This window comes from Microtus ochrogaster, chromosome 16, assembly GCF_000317375.1.
Source record: "Microtus ochrogaster isolate Prairie Vole_2 chromosome 16, MicOch1.0, whole genome shotgun sequence".
Taxonomy (NCBI): Eukaryota; Metazoa; Chordata; class Mammalia; order Rodentia; family Cricetidae; genus Microtus; species Microtus ochrogaster.
Genome location: NC_022018.1, coordinates 31,412,946 through 31,433,592, shown reverse-complemented (window position 1 = coordinate 31,433,592; position 20,647 = coordinate 31,412,946). Strand labels below are relative to the sequence as shown.

The 20,647-nt window shown below is 44.1% G+C and overlaps 1 protein-coding gene across 1 annotated transcript in view; it reads right to left on the bottom strand.

Annotated features, from left to right (window-relative positions):
• C16H6orf62 (chromosome 16 C6orf62 homolog) overlaps nt 1-4,896 on the bottom strand; it is a 12,802-nt gene extending 7,906 nt beyond the window's left edge. The window contains exons 1-2 of the mRNA XM_005354974.3: nt 2,597-4,896; nt 678-854 (exon numbers count right to left, since the gene is read on the bottom strand). Coding sequence (XP_005355031.1) covers nt 678-854; nt 2,597-2,725 — 306 coding nt within the window. The 5' untranslated portion in view covers nt 2,726-4,896. The remainder of the gene's footprint in view (nt 1-677; nt 855-2,596) is intronic.
• Nucleotides 4,897-20,647: the final 15,751 nt, after the last annotated feature.

The window sequence follows — 20,647 nt, the reverse complement described above, 5'->3', positions numbered from 1 at the left end:
CCAGGCTGGTCTCGAACTCACAGAGATCCGCCTGCCTCTGCCTCCCGAGTGCTGGGATTAAAGGCGTGCGCCACCACCGCCCGGCCTTTATTTCATCTTTCAAAATCAAATGTATCTGGAAAAAATATTCCCAAACCACTCTTATTACACATAAAGTATTATGATGTGCTGTTAAGATGGCTACTTTTCTCCATTCTTGTTCCCAGCATCATATTCCATGTATCTGTTTCCAAAAGTCAGTGCACTTCTTCCAGACCACAACAGTTATATCCAGGTTTCCTCTGCTTTAACTAATTTTGGATTATACACCAGATTAACTTCAATGTAATGCCGTTAAAGGTTAGCAGTAATATATTTTATTTAACATATTCACAGTAATCACATACATTATCATTCCATCTAAGCAAAGTGACCCATGCTTTTATTGGAAGTTAAACTTAGGATAAAAAAGGTACTTCAAGGTATTTAAAACAATTTTATGCATAATACCCAATGGAATGGAGGATACCTCTACATGCTTTATCCAGCTAAGAATGATCTTGAGTCAAAAATACACTCATTACATATCTAAGGTCTCTAAACACAAAGATTGTTAGCCACTTTCAGGGGAAAACTGCAAACTTTAATTCACACAAACTCATTTCCTAAGTAAGTCAAGATTTCCAGAACTTACTTACCCTTCTCATAGACTGGTATCGGGGAGCATGGAGCTGTACCACATCCTTCTGTAGAAGCTCTATAGAACTTTCCAAGGAATAGCTGGAATCTCGCACACCTTTCAGAATATTTTCTTCATAATTATTTGTCATGACTGGTATAACCTCAGACACTTCAAAAAGTGCTGACTTTTTCTTCTAAAAGAAAAAAATTCAGTGATACAGTGCTTACATAAATTCACTTAACTGGTTCTACAGGCAACTGAATTAAAATCTCACTAGTTTAAAACACACAAGTATTCAAAAGAATTAACTATTTTATTCCTGAAATTATATCAAGTTCAATTACCTTTTCTGGATATTATCTGACTACAATTATCAATGTTTAAAAGAAGGGAGAAAAGGTAAATTGTGTTTCCAAATTAGTTAAGATCAAGTGCTCATTACTCTATGAATTATGTGCAAAAGTCTATCTAATTTTGACACTTAAGAGCCTGGATTCAAGCCAGGTGGTGGTGCATGCTTTTAATCCCAGCACTTGGGAGGCAGAGGCAGACGGGATCTCCGAGTTTGAGGCCAGCCTAGTCTACAAGAGCGAGTTCCAGAACAGCAAGGACTGTTAAACAGAGAAATGCTGTCTCCAATCAAAAGAAAAAAAGAGCTTGGATTCAGAGAACCTACATTGCAACCTTCAACCAAAATATAATCAGATCTTATCAAATTTGCTATCAACACATTTAAAAAAAAACAGCACACACAGACAAAAACAGAAAATGTGAAAATGGCTCATCAATACAACTACTCTGGAACATTACAATACTCTTTAACAGCTGAAGAAAAAAAACTTAAGATTGGGGAATAAATGTGGAAGTTTATAAAAATTACTAAATAGATATCACGCTAAGATTACATTTCTGATCAGCAAACTACTTTCAGTGCGTAAGTCAAAGCTACACTTTCTTTAGTCATAACCCAATTATACGTCAAACAGCTCTGTTGATAACTGTCCACTTTGAGTTGCCAAAGAATATTACTTTTACAGCATTCTCCTTGACTTTCATAACTCAAATTCATCTGATATTTAACTGTGGAACTAGATCACACTCACACAGATCTTTTTTTTAAATATTTATTTATTATGTATACAATAGTCTGTCTACATGTATGCCTTCAGGCCAGAAGAGGGCACCAGACCTCATTACAGATGGTTGTGAGCCACCATGTAGTTGCTGGGAATTGAACTCAGGACCTTTGGAAGAGCAGGCAATGCTCTTAACCACTGAGCCATCTCTCCAGCCCCCACACAGATCATTTTTAATTGTAAAAAAGAAGCAATTCTAAACAAAAATTTACAATTTCAATATTTAATTGCTCCTAAATATTGGAAAGTATTGTTTCGTTAACTATACCCTAAGAAATGAAACTATTAAGATTTGAAGTAACAGACTAAATTTAGCATATAAACATTTGATTCTGCTGTAACACTTAAGACATCCTACTTACAACTTCATAAAGTTCCTTCTTTTGTTCCACATAAAAGTTTTACAGTTACTCAGTCCCATGTCAGTTAAAAATGTATTCTGGCCGGGCGGTGGTGGTGCACGCCTTTAATTCCAGCACTCGGGAGGCAGAGGCAGGCGGATCTCTGTGAGTTCGAGACCAGCCTGGTCTACAAGAGCTAGTTCCAGGACAGGCTCCAAAACCACAGAGAAACCCTGTCTCGAAAAACAAAAAAATGTATTCTGAATTACTTTTCAAAGTCAAATAATATAGAAAAGCACTCAATTTTTTGCAAGAATTCACTTCACAGAATCACAGAATTACCCCTAAGGGCAAAACCACAAAGTAGTCTTTCTCCACACTCTCAAACCTAATATGCATAAAATACTCAAATAACAAATAATATGCACTTGCAAAAATCACTTAGGAACTTAAATTACCTTCTCCTTGAACACAAAGGCAATATACATCTTGAAGTCAAACTGGTCAGCTAGAGATTCTTTTTTCTTCCTAAGCTGAGCACGCAGTCTGTTCAGAGCTTGTTTCTTCCGGGAGTTTGGGTCCCCCATTGTGAAACACAGGTGGTACTAAAGCCTTTGGAAACTGTCACTAACTATGGGCACTTTTTCTTAAGACTCAAGTACAACAGAAACAAGTCATTTTCCTGCTAATATGATTGAATAGCTAAAATCACAACTGTAACCCCCAAACTGCACCTTCTGGCAATATTAGCAGACTGTCATACCACAGGGTCAAGAAACAAAAGTTGCTGTCCAGTCATGTTTGGACAATAATGTTTAGGGGAGAGGTGGGAAAGGGGAAGGCAAGGAAGGAAAGAAAGAGGAGAAAAAACTTCGAACTAACTTTCTGGAAAACGCATTTGGCTAAATTGCCAAGATAAAAGATTTTGAAGGGGAAGTGAAAAATCTACCATCAGGATTTAGGTGTGCAATAAAACACAGCTGACACCAGTCCAATCCTTGAAATCCATCCGGATTTTTCCCCCTTTTAAGAAAAGGGATTAGGAAAAGGAAAAAGGAGGGAAAATTATGATGTTGCTTCCCAAATATAGAAAAAGGGGGGGAAGAAAAAAAAACCGAAAACCACCAAAACAGGGTAGGTGAATGAAACTGAAATCCCCAGTTGGATTTTACCCAGCCAGATCCATGGCTGCAGTACCTGATTAATTCTTAGTTATTTCAGATTTCACTACTGCTATGTACTGTCAGTGCTTTGCTATTGATTACACTTGGTGGTGAGCAAAGAGGAAAGTGCAAAATCAGCAGAGAAAGAAGGGGAGAGGTACAGGGTTTCCCTGCAATCAACTACAGTGTATACCGGGGGCGGACAGCTGTTGCCCAAAGGAGCCATGAGAAAAAACAGCGGAGTCATTACCAACTTCCCCATCACCCACGTTTTCACCCTCAGGCGGCTGCGAACGCTGCTGCCAAGGAGAACCATGATGGCAAAGGGAAAGGGGGGTCTATTAAACGATATTAATAGTTATTCCGGCTCTGTGATTAGCCCTGATTAATGCCCCGGATCCAAGCACCCTCAGCCCTGAGGTGGGTTCTACATTCCCCGGGGAGCCCTCCGTATAAATTTGACCCCGTTCAGGTTCGGGATGGTGGGGAGTTCGATTATCTTCGTGTGAGCATGGCTGAGGCAAAGGTGGCGGGTTCTCCCACGTCCCAGGCCGGGCCCGGGGATCACCTGCCGTCGACCCCCAGTTCCCACCCCCACCCTTCGCCTTTAGCGGCAGCGACTCACTCGCACCACGGGAGACACTGGATCACTCGGGTTCTCACTCATTTCACCGTGGAAAGAATTCCCGCCCGGGTAGAAAAGGTGGAAAGAGAATAAAGTGGGAAGTATCAGTTGGGAGGGGAAAAGAAGAAAATAATCGTGTTAATAAGAATTACTTCTTAAAGGAAGCCCACCCTCCCACCCCAAAAAAAGAAAGGAATGAAGTTCCCGGGTTCTGGATTCGCTTTTCCCGTTCAACAGCCCATGTTTCCCGAGTGGGGGCGGCTGGGTGGTTTCCCAAGGGGGGGCAGAGGCCGGGATCGAGGCGGCAGGGCGGGGTCCCCGCGGAGAGGAGAGCGGGACACGCAGGCCGACCGTCGGAGGGCCGTCTAGCCGCAGCCTGCGGGCGGAGCGGCGGCGGCGGAGGAGGAGGCGGCGGCGGCGGCGGGAGCGCTGCTCGTGGCGCGGGCGGGAGCCATGTCAAGAGAACACGACGGGCCGACGGAGCCCCTCCATGCCCGCTGCGCTGCGCTCTGTGGCCGGGCCGCGCGCACTGCTGCCGCCGCTCAGCCCCCACCTGGGCCCCATAGTCGGGCTCGGCGCCCCGGGCGAGGACGGAGGGAAGGACGCGGCGCGGGGGGAAAAGGGGGAAAGAGACGGCGAGGACGGAAGAGAGCGCGCGGGAGGGACGGGGAGGGGAGGGGAGCCCTGCGCTACGGCCTGTCCGCGGAGTGAGCACGGCAAAGTTGACTCAGTTCAAGCGTCGGCTCCCGAGGCCTGCTTCGCCCGCCGGGCACACAGTCCGAGAGAGCCCCGAGGAATGGGGTAACGAAGCCGAAGTGGAGGAAGGCGAGAGTCCAGGGGGCCACAGCCTCGTTTCCCCCGCACCGGAGTGGGCTGCAGAAGTGGCGGCTGCCTCGGGAACCTCCCGGGTCCGGGGCTGAGTCGCGTTTGAGGAAAAGAAACAAGAACAAACAACTTAAAATGGCAGCGACGGCCGCTGCGTCACCCGCCCCTCAGCGGCGCCACCCCGAGCGCTCTGCGCCTGCGCGCGGGCCGAACGCTACCATGTGTGCAGGATTGAAGGGGGAGACGGGAAAGGAAGCGTGGAGATTTTCACAATCACCGACATAGAGAGCCGGACGTCAGTAATATATACATATAAAACTACTCATAAATATGGACTGGCTTTTAAATGAAGGTTTGCGTGTGGTATTTCTTTCCTTAAGGGGGTTTGAGAACACATACTCCCCTCTTCCTCAAGATGGAAAGTCCTAAGGCGTGGAATGGGGCTCCCGCCACTCCCTCCGCCCCTCCGCCCGGCGGCCCGAGTCCGCGGCGTTGGCCTCTGCCCCGCCCTCTTTTACGTCATAAAGGCACGCCCCTACGCCCTTCGTGACGAAGCCCCGGGGAAGTGTCGCTCTGCCTTCGCGCTCTGCTGGGCTCAGACTTCGAGCCTGATTAAGTCCTTGTAGAGCAAAGATTCTCGACCTGTGTGGTCGGGGCCCCTCTGGGGCCGAAGGACCTTTTCACAGGGGTTTTAGGCCATCGGAAAACATAGATACCTACGAGTCCTAACAGTACTCGTAAATTACAGTTATGAAACAGCAACGGAATTAATTTTACGGTTGGGGGTGGCCAAACATGAGGAACTGTATTAGCTTTAGGAAGGTCGAGAATCGCTGCTCTAGAGAATCCCAAGTGCCAAGCGTCAAAACTGAGGAAGTGGGAGGGAAAATGGGCGCTGGAAGGGGCAGGGTTAGGAAAAAACCCGGTAGTGCTATGGGAGATGGTGTTAGGTTCACTTTATTATTCTTGGGAGTCAGTCGGTTAACTTGTAACAACGGAGAATCCGTTTCGAGTGCCTGGAATGGAACTTGCTTACAGCCCAGCGAGTCTCGAGTTTGCGCGTCCAGGATTTAAGCGAGGTCGGAGACGTCCTGTGGGAGCTCCTGCTGGGATCGGAGAGGCAGCCGAACTCGACGTGCAGTTCCCCACCCCGGTGAGAACAAGGATCCCCGAGGACCTCAGACCTACAAACCATCCGTCTCCTGGCTCTGTCCTCAACAGTAAAGAGGACACTGGAACGTTTACCGCTGAATCACGCCGTCCTTGACCCCAAAGAGCGCTGGCTGGTTTTTCAGGGAGCTATTGTACGACAAAACTGTTATATAATGAATCAGCAAAGGTCGATACTCCACGTGGAGCAATGCCTGTGTGCTCTATTCCTGGCTACTCGGATGAAAATTTAGAAGTCCAGTCTCCTAAATAGCTGCGTTTCACTTCGTGAAATCAAGATGTACGAGCTATAATCCCCCTTTATTTATAAGCCAAAGAATTTACTACGGTTCAGCCTTCAGTGTAAGTTGTCCAAAACCAGGGATGAGATTCCTGATCTTTCCAAATTACTCCTAACCTTAAAAAAAAGAAAAGAAAAGAAAACTTGAGTTGGCCATAGTGGCTGTAATCCCAGCACTCAGGAGGCTGAAGCAGGAGGATTGCTGTGAGTTCGAGGTCATTCTCCTTCAAAAACTCAAGACCAGCCTGAAATATCATAGAAACCCTTGTCTCCACCACCAAACCAAACAAAATAACACCAGTGAGGTGGCACAGGTTTGTAATTCCAGAGCTGGGGAGGCCCACACAAGGGAATTGCTACAAGTTCAAAATCAGCGTAGTCTATATGCAGCATGTTCCAGGACAACTAGGGCTATATAAGGACACAGTTTAAAAAAAACAAAAGAATGAGTGAGGAGATGGCTCCGTGGATAAAGACCCCACTTGAGTTAGATCCCAGGTCCTACATAATGAGAGTCTTATGACCTCCACATACCAGTCACGTCATGAGCACACCCACCACTACGTACAATAAATGTAATTTTCAATTACATTATAAATGATAAAGCTTGCAATACTCCTTTGCTGATTTATCCTTGCAATCACATAACTGAAAAGCTCAGACGAGTACAACTGTTTCAGAGTTGATACTAGCGAGAATATATACACATGATCATTTTCATGGAAGAATTTAAAGATCTTTATAGAAATGAACACAAATGCTACCCTTAATCTCCTTAATGTATACATTCTAATGGTATTTAGTATTTTTGCAGAGTAGAATACGATCACATACCACAAAAAGACCTAGTACCCATCTGTTAGTCTTTCCCCCTCTCAACCCTTGGAAACCACCAATTTATATTGTGTCTTTAGGTTTGTCCTTACTAGAATTTTATGTAAATGAAATGCAGTATGTGATGTGATGTTTTGAGTTTAGTTTCTTAACATGTTTTTTTAATGTGCATGTGTGTGTGTGTGTGTGCACATGAGAACAAGTGCCCATGGAAACCAGAGATGTCCTATTCCCTGGAGTTAACTTTTAGACAGAGTCCCCAGACATGGGTGCTAGGAATTGAAACTGGTCCTTTGTTAAAAACAGGACACCTCTTCCCTGAGCCTCCTCTCGAGTCCCCTTAACATGCTTTCAAGATCTATTCATAATTTACCAATACTTAATTTTTGTTGATGAATAATACTCCATTATGAGGCAGGTGTTCTATTTTTGCCAGCCCCTTCAACTGTTGAACATTAAAATTGTTTCTGTTTTTTGCTATTATAATGCTATTAGTAATGCTTGCTTAAAAGTTTTGTATACAGATGACTCTTCAAATTCTCTTTATTAGCAACCATGGAGTAGAATTCCTGGATCATGTACTTTTCATGTGTTTGATGGTCATTTTTCTGCCTTTTTTAAAAAGAAATGTCTATGCAGAGATTTGCCTATTTAACATTTCTTATTGCAGTGTAGGAATACATTGCAAATATTTTCTGCTGTATTTTTTTTTCTTTTGGTGACATCGTTCACAGTACAAAAATGTAGTTTATCTTTTTTCTTGTGTTTATACCTTTGGTGTCATTTCTAAGAAGAATGAAGAATTTGATGCTGCTGTAATAATTCTGGGCAGGGAGGGCCAGCTGGGTGTTGTGGTAGATACCTGAGCCAGGAGGATCATATCAATCTTCATAGGAGCTTGAGTCAAGTGAGGTCAATATGGAGAGATGTTAAGGAAAATTTTAGTTTTAAGTTTCAGAGTTGAAAGTAACAAATCCTCCAATCTGTGCCGTGCAACTTGGCCAGCTCTTGGTGAAATGAGTCACAAAATAGAAGTAATGTGCCTCAAAGGGGGAACATGGTTCTGGCTCAGTTTTCTCTGAAACTTGGAAAGGAGTAAAACAGAAAGAGTGATCAAGGGAAATGAAAAGAAATTAAATCTCTGACCATAATGCTCTCCAGTGAAATTAAAAGGCTGAGAACTCAAAATTTTCTGGAAAAGCTGAAAAGATGACTCAGCAAGTAGAGTGCTTACTGTCCAAGTAGAAGGATCTGAGTTCAAATCCGCAGCATGTGGGCATGGCTGAGTGTCTGTAACCCTAGCGTGGTGGTCTGAAACAGCATTGCTGGGCTGCGCTCCAGCCAAGCTCCAAATAAACACTGTCTCAAGGGACTATGGCAGAAATCGACAGGGTAGGACACCCAGTATCCTCCCTAAGGCACCTGAAGCATGTGCAACCTTACATATACCCACAACGCACACATATTAAGGGAGGGAAGGAGGGAGAGAGGGAGGAGGGAGGGAGAGAGGGAGGAGGGAGGGAGAGAGGGAAAGAAAAAGATTTGGTAGGAATGGTTCAAGTCTGTACTTCAGCACTTCAGAGGTAAGGACAGGAGGCTGAGAAGTTCAGGGTCTTCTTCAGCTTCATCATGAGTTTGAAGTCAGTGTGGACTATATGAGAGACACCTCTTCAAACAAAGTAAAACTTAAAAAACACCAAAAACTTAAATTCACCAACTATGGAAAAAGAATACTTCAGTATGTTAGAAATCACCTATTTTGAGTTAGGATGCTTCAAGCAAAAGGATTGGTGGAGCCAAGATGGTGACACCTTGGTTAAAAATAGCTGTTTAGCCACGAAGTGGTGGCACACGCCTTTAATCCCAGCACTCGGGAGTCAGAGGCAAGTGGATCTCTGTGAGTTTGAGACCAGCCTGGTCTACAGAGTGAGTTCAGGGACAACCAGGAATACACACAGAGAAACTGTCTTGAAAAACAAAACAAGCCACAATTAAAAAAAAAATAGCTGTACTTCTGGAATTTTTTAGGTAAGACGTCACATGGTATTTAACTATACAAAGTTTATGAAACTGACATGGCAAACAAAAGAATATAATGTATTTTGTTTTTTGAATCAGGGTCTCAGGACTGGAGAGAGGGCTTCTTTGGGCTCTATGGCCAGTTTCTGCAGAGTGGCTCACAATCATCTTTAACTCCAGTCCTTGGGGATCCAATACCTTCTTCTGGTGTCTGGGCACATGCATGCATGCAGGCAAACATACACATAAAATAAGACTTTTTTTTTTTTAAGTAACGGGGTCTTACTATGAAGCTCTGGCCGCCTCCAACTCTAGAATATCCTCCTGTTTTTGCCTGCCTAATCCTGGGATTAAAGGAGTATGTAGCCACATCCTCGGAGTTTTAATTTCTAACACCAGCTACACAGTGAAATTTCCTTGGTGGAAACGCAGATAGCATAAATGGGGCAGATAGCATAAATACTCATTCCTTTTTAGAAGGGATCCTGGGACCCCTGGATTAAGTGTCCTCCGACTCCAGGTTCCCAAGTGCTAGCAGTACAAGCATCCACTATCACATCCAGGGGTCAGGAAGTTACATTCATAATAACACCTTGTAAAGATCTGCACCAGCCCTACTTTGAAGAATCAAGATCAATTTAAAAAAGTACCCCTAAGTTCCCCTCTGACCCCAATAGAAAGCCAGTACTGGATTGCCCAGTTTCCTAATTTTATACCAAATTAAGAAAGGCTTACTCAGGCATGTGCTTACCTCAACTAAACAGATGACAGCGAGACTTCCATCAGAGACTTGGTGGCTCGCCCTAAGTCAGCCCTGGGGAGAACCACCTGAAGCCAGATGACAGCGAGACTGCCATCAGAGACGTGGTGGCTCGCCCTAAGTCAGCCCTGGGGAGAACTGCCTGAAGCTCTGGCCTATGGAGCAAAAGCCAAAGACCAACAGCAAAAGGAAATCAAAAGAGAAAAGGGAAAAGCCAATAAAGTGTTTTCAGGCTTGTTTCCTTTAACAAATAGATTGCATATATTGGGTCTCCTGTTACAGAATCTGGATTTCATAATACTCTCATTCTATTTCACAGTTATGATCAACAGTTACCATGTTGTTAAGGAACTCACAAATACATTTTCCCTTCATTTTTATCCGAAGTTGATCAGACACGAACCTATTTATGACTAACCGTTAAGTAAGCACAATGAAGGTCTACTCAAAACCAGTCTATGCACAGACTGCCTTGTTCACGGACACCAAAGTTTGCTCACAAAAGCGGGTCTCCAGATTTGAACCCTGAGCTTTTCCATCTGAGAGAGTGATGGGAAATGACCCAAATGAAATCACAGAGTGAATCATAGCAAGTACACTAACACACAGTGATGTCCCCCGGCTCCTTATGACCACACAGCTACCAAACAGAAGGCGGAAATGAGACCGTTACTGACCTTTTGGGGAACCTAAGTTTATTCTCAAGTCAGTTTCACCCTAACTTCTCCATCTCAAACTGTAGAAAATAATGTTTATAATACTTGCAGGATGGTAGTTGAATCGACTGATCGATTTACTTAGGGACAGGGTCTCTACATTTAGCTTCACATATCGTTCTTGATTCCAGATATAATTCCTTCCCTTGACTCAAAATGCTGCTACCAGCCCCACCACGGCGTTTCATGCCTACAACTCCAGCATTCAGAAAGTCGAGGCAGGAGAATTTAAGTTAGAGGCCAGTCTGGGCTATATGGTAAATTCTAACTCAAAACAGGCTACAAAAGACTTTGTCTGAAAAATAAGTTTAAAACAAGGATACATAAAATGCTGTCGTGGGGCTGGGGATGTTGCCTAGAATGCATGCAGTCTTGGGTTGGATCTCCAGTACCAAATAAAATCAGGAGTGGTGGGCATGTTTGTAAAGCCCAGAACTTGAGAGCTAGAGGCAGGAGGATCATGAATTCTACACCAGAACCTAAGAAATACCTCCTTGTACTCCAATAGTTAAAGATTTCAGCAGTTTTAAAGATAGCCCCCTAATTTTTGGCCACCACTGCTCTCTCATTAGTGGGGGGCCCTATTCCCTGCCCCTGAATGTTGGTTGACTCAATAGAAAGCTTAATCCATAGATACAACTCTGCCAACTTTCAGGCCAGGTCTTTAGAAACTGGTAACTTTCCCCTTTTGTATTCTAAGATGTTTGCTCTTGGAATCCAGCTACCAGGATGATAAGTATCATGCATTTAGAATGTATATGTTAAGGTGTTCTGTCCAACATCCATGAAGTCCTAACAACAAATGCCAGGCGTATATATGAGCAGCTTTCTCAGGAGTCCAGCTTCCATTGTCATGTAACCCAACCCTGCCTTTGATGCTGTGGGGATTAGAGCTGAGCTGTCTCCTTCACCACCTGTCCAATTCACAACTTTGTGGGTTTTTTTGTTTGTTTTTGTTTTTGTTTGGTTTGGTTTGGTTTAATTTTTCAAGACAAGGTCTCTCTGTGGAGCTTTGGAGCCTGTCCTGGCACTCACTCTGTAGACCAGGCTGACCTCAAACTCACAGAGATCCACCTGCCTCTGCCTCCTGAGTACTGGGATTATAGGTGTATGCCACCATGCCCGGCCACAACTTTATTTTTTAATATAAATAGTTGGATCCAGGAATAGTAGTTCCCACTCCTGTAACAGCAGAGTGTGGGAGGCTGAGGCAGGAAGATTGTCATGAGTTCAAGGCAACCCTGAGAGCTTAGTGAGTGTCGGGCCATCTTGGCCTATGGTTTAAGAGCCTGTGGCAGAGAAGGAAGAGCAGGGAGAGGAGAAGAGAAAAGGAAAAATACGTGCTAAGTATGGTGGTCCATGCATATAATCCTAGCATTTGGGAGATGGATATAAATTCAAGGTCATCTTCAGCTACATATTGAGTTAGAAACCTGTCTGGGTTAAAGAAGACCTATCTCAGTATTATTACCACTGATTACTATTACTAAAAAGAGAATAAGACATTGGAAAAGATGAGTGGATTCAGCTAAACAGAAGTCACTACTGACTGTTTAGAGAACAGTTTTAGAGTAGCTATGGGATTAGAAACTTAATGTGAAGTATGCAGCAGGTACGAGCATTGACAGAATGAATGGATGGGACCCCAGGATATGCAGGTCATTCATTTGAAGTGATTCTAGCCCTAGAAGAAGGGAGGGAGGGAGGGGGGAAGAGAGGGAGGGATGGAGAGAGAGGTGCAGACCAGGGATGACTGCCCTTCATGATCCTCTTGCACAGTTGAAAATAATTGGAGAATGAATCAATAGAGCAGGGCAAGAGAGAAACCTTGCAGATATGAAGTCCTCTAAGGGAGCTTGGGAGACCCAGTAGTGAGTTTATTTTTTAAAGGAAGAGCAGAGGTTGGGGGTGGAGTTGAGGTTACAACTCCATAATAGAAGAGCTGCTAGGCGACTTAGCTTGCCTGAGTCCCTAGGTTGATCCTCAGAACTCCTGGAAAGAAATAAAGTGGGGGAGTGGGTGGGGAAGGGGAGCAAACTGGAAGCTACGGCTGTCAGACAACCTGAACAGAAGGTAAGATGGCTGAGAGGACCCCAGGATGAAAAATTAGAATATATAAGTCGGTGTCACAGGAAGAAAAGCAATGAAGGTTAGGACAAAGAAGTAGAGAGAGGTTTGAGGAGAGAGAGAGAGAAAAAGACAAAAAGGTTCCTGGAAGTTCATAAGAAAGCAGTAAAAGATGCCAAGGAACGCAAACAGTGGGCCACAAATAGAAGTTGGAGCATGCACAGGACAAAGAATCAAGAACTGTTGGCAGCAGTACCTGCGACCTTGTGGATTCCAGAACCATTTCGTATCACCGTACCACCACTTCCAGTAGTCTGGAATTCCGTGCCAAAAACCGAACAGTGGGGTCATTTATGTGATGAGAAGGAAACCTGTATGGTTCTCTGCTTGGGAGGTTTTTAGCACAAAATCAAGTAGCCCCTTTTGCCCCCAAGTGAAATAGCTAAACTATAAAGACAGTGAGTGGCTTTGCAGAGGCATGCTGTGCCAAACCAGATTAATCATGACTTCTTCGCAGAGCAGACCAGCAGGAAGAAATGAAAGTCGGAAGTGAGAACATGAGTCACAGTGCAACTCGTTAGCTGGCATCCTTCCTTCCTCCTGCTCTGGCACTTCTTACTCTTCGCGATTCTTGACTTTGAAACAGTTGCAGCGGTCCCTAACATCACAGTGTAAAGGCAGAAAACGGGAGTCCTTTGGGGGCTGTTCTTCTCTGGGGACACTTTTCTTTCTCAGTAGACACTGCCTCAAAGCTTACTGGACATGCGGCTGGCTTCTCTTAGGTTTGAGATATGCCTGTAAGTGAACAGACTAGCTAAGCTGTAGCTAGCTCACAATGACTTCTGGGGACTAAGTACACTCAACAACTGCTTGCTGGTAACAGAGAGAGCACATATGACTCTTAATTTGCAGAGGACCTGGGTTTGTTTTCTAGTACCCATTTCAGGTGGCTCGCAACCACCCGCAGCTAAAGCACCATGGAGAGCCTTCTGTCTACATAGCACTGGCCACTCATGTGCACATACCTACACACAGACCCACAGGAGACACACAATACATCTTCAAGAATAACAACAACTGAAACACCACCAACAACAAAAACTATTAGACCAGGTGTGGTGGCACATGCCTATAATCCTATTCACAAGGCAGAGACAGGAGACTCTCTACCCATTCCCTTTCCCCACCCGACACCTGCCATAGTAAATAAGTAAACGTAATTTCAAAATTTTAAAAAGTGGATGGTTCCTGAGATATGACACCCAAGACTGGCCTCTGGCCTCTGTGCATGCAAGTATATTAAACACAAGCACATTAAAAATAAAAAAGATCTGTTTGCTTCATTTGGAATACACGTAGAACTCAATGCATCTCTCAGCCCCCTGAGGAGCTTCTATTTGCAATACATGGTAATTAACACAGACCTACAACTGGTTGAAGAGCAAAGAGACTACAGAATGCTCAACCCTAAAGGGAATGCACATGCTGCGTGCACCCCCTCCCAAGGCTCAAGGATCATTTTGGAAGAGGAGGTGCAAAGAGTGTAAGAGTCACAGGCTGTGGATGAGCACAAGAAAACATCTTCTGGACTTGTGTGAGCACACGATCATTGCAGCACCCCTAACCTGTGCAAGACCAAGTCAGACCAAACCCAAGATGAGATTTAAACCCAGTCAATCTGGCTCCATTGTCTGAACTAAAAGTAAGTTCATAGCATGATGGCATGTTAAAAAAAATCTGATTACCAAGAAAAAATCATAGTATTATATTAATACATCTACACAAGAGAGTTTCATACAGCTTTAAACTGCATGGAAGGAACAGCTATACATACCATTTGAAAAGGTCTCCAAGGCACACAGGACAAGGAAGGGAGGACATCCGTATAGAGCACTGGGCCTCCTGTGTGCTCAATTTCACACCAAGATGAAAGGTGCATCTTTTGTTTGTTTGAGAAAGGGTTTCTTTGTGTAGCCCTGCCTGTCCTGGAACTCACATTGTAGACCATACTGACCTTGAACTCAGAGATTCACCTGTTTCTGCCTCCTGAGTGCTGGGATTAAAGGCATGCGCCACCACACTAAGCTGGTAAGGTGCATTTTTACTTTTTCTTGGCAGCGGGACTAATAAGGAGGTGATTTAGTTTATGTCCTGTTAAGAACAATGTGATAAACTGAAGGATTGATGGGGAGGGGCAGTATTTCCCAAACCCGAACTGATAAAGATTTATTCCGGATAATAATTTACTAAAAGGGTATGATGGCACACACCTGTAATCCCCACACCTGGCTGGCACAAGAGGGTCAGGCGTTCAAGGCCAACCTGTACTTCTTCAGACTTATCTCTAATATAAAACCAAAAAGGAAATTTAAAGGAACAGGAAGCTAAAGAAAAAAAGCTGCTGCAGAAACACAGGAGACACATCCTAGTTCCTGCAGTGTTGAAGGTCAGTGCCAATCATAAACTGGACAGAATCCACAGTCACCTAGGAGATGGGCTGTTGGGCTTGCTTGGGGGGGATTATCTTGGTTTCATGAACTGATGTGTGAAGATCCATCTTAATTAGAGGTGGCACCATTCCATGGGCAGGGGATCTGGAATATAAACAGAGAGGGGGATGTGAACAGCAGCCTGTGTTTGTTTCTGACTATGGAAGCAATGCAAACAGCTGTCCAGGTCCCTGCATCCTGAACTTCCATGATGGCCTGTACCTTGAATTGTCAGCCACAAATAAACTGTTCTCCCATAAGTCACATTTGTCGGTGCATTTTATCAGAGCGATAGGAAAAGGAACCAAGGTGATTGCCTCAAAGGTGTCTACAGCCAGCTGCTTCAATTCCTGCCCAGCATCTGCTGTAGCACACAGTGTCTTTTGGGGTTTCAGCTTCACTCACTGCTGCTAGGATTTTGCAGATTAGTAAACACATGGCTTGACAAAGAGGAAGAATGCTAACGGGTTATTATTGCTTTTTGTTCTTTTAGCATTTAAGGCAATGCTTTCAAAGCGGCGGAGTATATTGTGTGTCCTGTTCCTCTTAAACTCAAATGCAGTTTTGTTTGATTGTTTTATTTTGTTTCAATTTAATTTTATGTCTATGGGTGTTTTTGCCTGCATGTAAGTCTGTGCACTGCTTGCATGCACAATGTCTGCAGAGGCCAGCCTGTGCTTCTTTGTCTGGAACTAAAGTTACAGACGATCATGAGCTACCACTTGGGTGCTAGGAATTGAATCTGAGTCTTCTGGAAGAGCAGCAAGTGCTGTTAACCACTAAGTCATCTCTCCAGTCCCCTTGTTTGTTTGTTTAACAAAGATTTATGTGTATGAGTGCTCTATCTTCATGTACAAGTTTATGCCAGAAGAGGGCATCAAAGATGGTTGTGAACCACCATGTGTTGGGAATTGAACTCAGAACCTCTGGAACAGCAGCCAATGCTCTTAACCATTAAGCTATCTCTCCAGCTCCCCCCCCCCCCCCCCCGCCGTTTGTTTTTTGAGGCAGGGTCTTGCTATGTAACCCTAAGAGGACTATGGTTCAATATATAACACTGAGTGACCCTGAATTTTAGAAATCTTTCTGCCTCAGCATCCTCAAATGTAGTTTCACATTTTAATAATTTTGCTTTTTGCCTTTTCAAAGAACTGGGGATTGAGTGTAGGACCTCATGTATGCAAGACAAGTGCTCTGACACTGAGCGCAGTCGGTCTTCTTGCTCTTATGTTTGCTTGTGTCTGGTTTGGTCTTTGGATAGACCTCTAAAGTGCTCATCACTGTGGGTACAGGCCCTCTCAAATGGTTTCCTCCTGCAATCACCTTAACTGTACGTTTTGTTTGTTCCTTGTCTCCCCTAGCCTTGGATAGCCTAAACTCACCGTGCAGCTAAGGATGACCTTGAAATCCCGAGCCTCCTATTTCTGTCTTCTGAGTGCACTACCATGCCCAGTTTCAATGCATCATGTTTTATTTTATGATTATCAGTGCCGAGAATACTGTTTCATGTAAATGAAACTCAAGTCAGAAACTCAAATGGCACTGTCAAAACTGAAACATTATGGCCCAAGGAGATGACTCAGAGGGTAAAATGCTTGCCACACAAGGCTGGTTACCTGTGTTTGATTCCGAACTCAGGCAAATGTATAAGGAGAGAAACAACGCCACAAAGTTGTCCTCTGTCTTACCTCCGCATGCGTGCGCGCGCGCGCGCACACACACACACACACACACACATACACACACACACACACACAGTATTGATAATAATTTTTTAAAATCAGACATTCTAGGCCAGGCGATGGTGGCGCACGCCTTTAATCCCAGCACTCGGGAGGCAGAGGCAAGCGGATCTCTGTGAGTTCGAGACCAGCCTGGTCTACAGAGCTAGTTCCAGGACAGGCTCCAAAGCCACAGAGAAACCCTGTCTCGAAAAACCATAAAAAAAAAAATAAAAAAAAAATAAAATCAGACATTCTAACACAATATAATCTAAAGGTGCATTAATTTGATACATACTGAGGAGTGATGGTAGAAAAATATTGAAAATTTTCCATAATTAAACTATTATTTTTTGTAAGAGCAAAAAACTTTGTATAAATAAAACAGCAAGTATTGCTGGACAGAGGTGGTGCATGCCTTTAGCCCCAGCACTCGGGAGGCAGAGGCAGGCAGATCTCTGAGTTCAAAGCCAGCCTGGTCTACAAAGCAAGTTTCATGGCAACATAGAGAAACAAGGTCTTGAAAAACCAAAATAACAAAAACAAAACAAAACAACAACAACAAAAACCAATATCCCAGTGGTCTATAATCTCACATCTGAGTTGAGGTGTTGGAGGCAGAATTCCTTGGTGTCATATCATGACAGCATGCACATTGCAAAGTGCACAGGTATGTTTAGAACTGTGGTTATGTAAATGAGAAATACCCTCATAGGCTCAGGTCTTTGAACACTCAGTCTCTAGCTAGTACTGTTTAAGAAACTGATACAAGGCAGCTGCTGGGACACATACAGGTCAACATGGACGAGCTCTGCCACCACATCTCGAATTCACAATATCCTCGATTTTGAATTAATTTTGGTCATTGTGTAGTCAAAAACTTTTTTATAGTACCAATTTTTGTGACCACTCCCAACCTCAGTAATGTGATCCTCATTATAGGGGTCTAAAATTATAGGGTGACCCATAATTTTAGAAACTGTGTCATATTCCAGTTTGGTAGCCATGGAACAAGTTCAATAGCAGATTTTTGCAATTTTGACTAAACAACCAAATGTCTTAGTCCATTTCATGTTGTTATGAGGAAAACTTTATGAAGAAAAGAAAGGGATATGCCCATGGATCTGGAGGCTGGGAAATGGAGAAGCTGTGTCTTCTGACGGTTGTCTTGCTAGAGGCAACTTTCTTAGAGGGATTAAATGGATTGTTTTGTAGGAAAGGTGATGCCAACACAGAAGCCCTGCTTGATGTGGTGGCACATGTCTGTAAATCCAATACTCGGAAGGCAGGAGCAGAGGATTGTGAATTTGTGGCCAGTCTGAGCTACATAGCAAGGGTCTGTCTTGAAATAAAAGGACACTCCTTCATAGACAGATCCTAGATTTCCTGGTACAGTTGACCTCCTTTGAGCCCAACAGTTCTCGCCCAAGGTCAAAGGGATGCATCTTTTTTTTTTTCTTGCTGGCAACATCCCATGGTGGTATACATAGCAGGACATTACCTGGTGAGGGCCAGGAAGCACCCAGCACGTTTTCTCTTTCTGCATTTCTTTCTTTCTTACTGCCTAGAATTTAGTCCCTGCTTCATTTCACACTTATTTCTGAAAATAATTTTGTCATATGGTGTGTGTGCATGTGTGCTAAAAATAATCCACCCTCTCTATATGATACATGCCCAGGAATACCTCTTCTGGTTCCCGTTTTCAGCTCATGCTTTTTTCATAGGTTATTTGTCTTTCCCTGGCCACCCTCAACGGCTTTGCATCTGCTGGATCCTTTCTTCCTTTCTTTTTTAAAAAAAGATATATTCATTTATTATGTTTACAGTGTCCTGGTGTGCATGTCCTTACAAGCTAGAAGAGGCCACCAGATCTCATTACAGGTGCTTTGTGAGCCACATGTGGTTGCTGGGAATTGAACTCAGGACCTCTGGAAGATCAGTCAGTACTCTTGACCACTGAACCATCTCTCCAGCCCCTACTGGCTCCTTTCTTACATCATTAAAATATATTCAAACATTTTTTCCTCCTTGGTTTGCCAGATTTTATCTTTTAGTGCTGGTAACTGGACCCGCAGAGTTAGGGTTTTCTGATTGTACAGGTTTACACGCTACTCTCTTCCTGACCTACGTCAGTGAGACTCCTGGACCTATCAGACCGCTAAGACTTCCTTAATCAAGTTCAATGGCAAATTCCTACTGATAAAGGAATGGATATATTTATTTTTGAGAAATCGCTGCTACCAAGAAAACATGCTTTAGTCTTTCCCAAGCTTTCTCAGGCTTTCAGTGGATTCAGCTGTCCACACGTCTGGGCGCCATTCTGTAGTAATAGGAGCGGCGGGGCTCCTATTTTTATATTTATTTGTTTGTTTTACTTTTGCAGGAGATTGAAAACTGGGCCTAGTGTCCGCTAAGTAAACATTTTCCCACTAAGTTATATCCCCAGTCCTCTTTTTAGTTTTTTTTTTAAATATTTATTTATTTATTTATTTATTTACTTATTTATTATACAATATTCTGTCTGTGTGCAGTTTTTGAGACAGGGTTGCCCAGGTTGGTCTTGAACTCATTCCATAGCCCAGGTGCACCTTGAACTTGCAGTCCTCCTGCCTCAGCCTCCCAGGTAGCTAGAATTAGAAGCTTTGAGCGTGAGGGTGTTAGAAGCCCTGGAACTGGGATTATAGATAGATGTGAGCTGTCATGTGGGTGCTGGGAATTGAACCCTGGTCCTCTGGAAGAGCAGCCAGTGCCCTTAACCACTGAGCCATCTCTCCAGCCCTTGCAACTTAGATTGCTTTCAAGATGCCATGCTGCCCTGACTTGACTGCTTCACAGCCTCTCTCGCATGGCCTTCTTAAGTGTGGGTAGTTTTCCCAGGTAGGTCCCGGGTCCTCGGTCAAATCTCCCCCGAATTACTCACTTTCACAGCAAGGATGACAAGACTCCCAAAGGAATGTGTTTGTACAAGGTTACACTGGGTGATACTATTGGATTAGGGTACGAATCAGTTTTATTCTCTGGAATATCTAAATCAGTCATCGTATGCTCGATGTTGTGGGGGGGCAGTGGGGATACAGGGCCAATAAGATGTTGTCTTTCCTCCATTGCCTCCTGCAATCTCTTAGCCCTCCCCACTCCTCCCTGTTCATCTGGCCCCTGCTTGTGCAGCTCCCTCAGGCGCCAATGATCAGTTTACATGTCACAGCATCTAGAAGGGTTCTCCTGAGCCTAAGACTGTCTAGGCTCCTCCCTGTCCTGAATTCTCCATTGTGCCCTGTGGCAATTCGTTTTCATGGTCGGCTGCACTGGACTTAGAATCACCTGAGTGACACATCTCTGGGTGTGTCAGTGAAGGTGCGTCCACGGAGGTTTACTGAAAAGAGACGACTCACCTGGAACGTGGGTGGTACCATTCTTTGGTTGGAAATCCAGACAGAACGAAAAAGGGCAAAGGAACAAGGGAGCCAGACACCAGCATTCGTCCTTCTTAAGTTTTCTGACCATGGACAAAATGTAACCAGTTTCCTCACACGCCCGTTGCCACATATAGAGGAGGCTGCTCTCACTGCGGTGCCTTCCCACCTTGGTGGACTGTATCATCAAACTATGAGGCAAACCATCCCTTCCTTAAGTCATTTTTGTCAACTGTTTGGCCACAACTGTGAGGAAAGTAACCGAGGCGCCCTCTTCCCAGTCTCCTTCATTTCCCACAGTCTCGCGATGCTTCGTTCTCTTCTTTCCGCGAGGCTGTCCTTTCTTTTCTTTCCTCTCTCTTTCTCTCTCTCTTTCTCTCTCTTTCTCTCTTTCTCTCTCTCTCTCTCTCTCTCTCTCTCTCTCTCT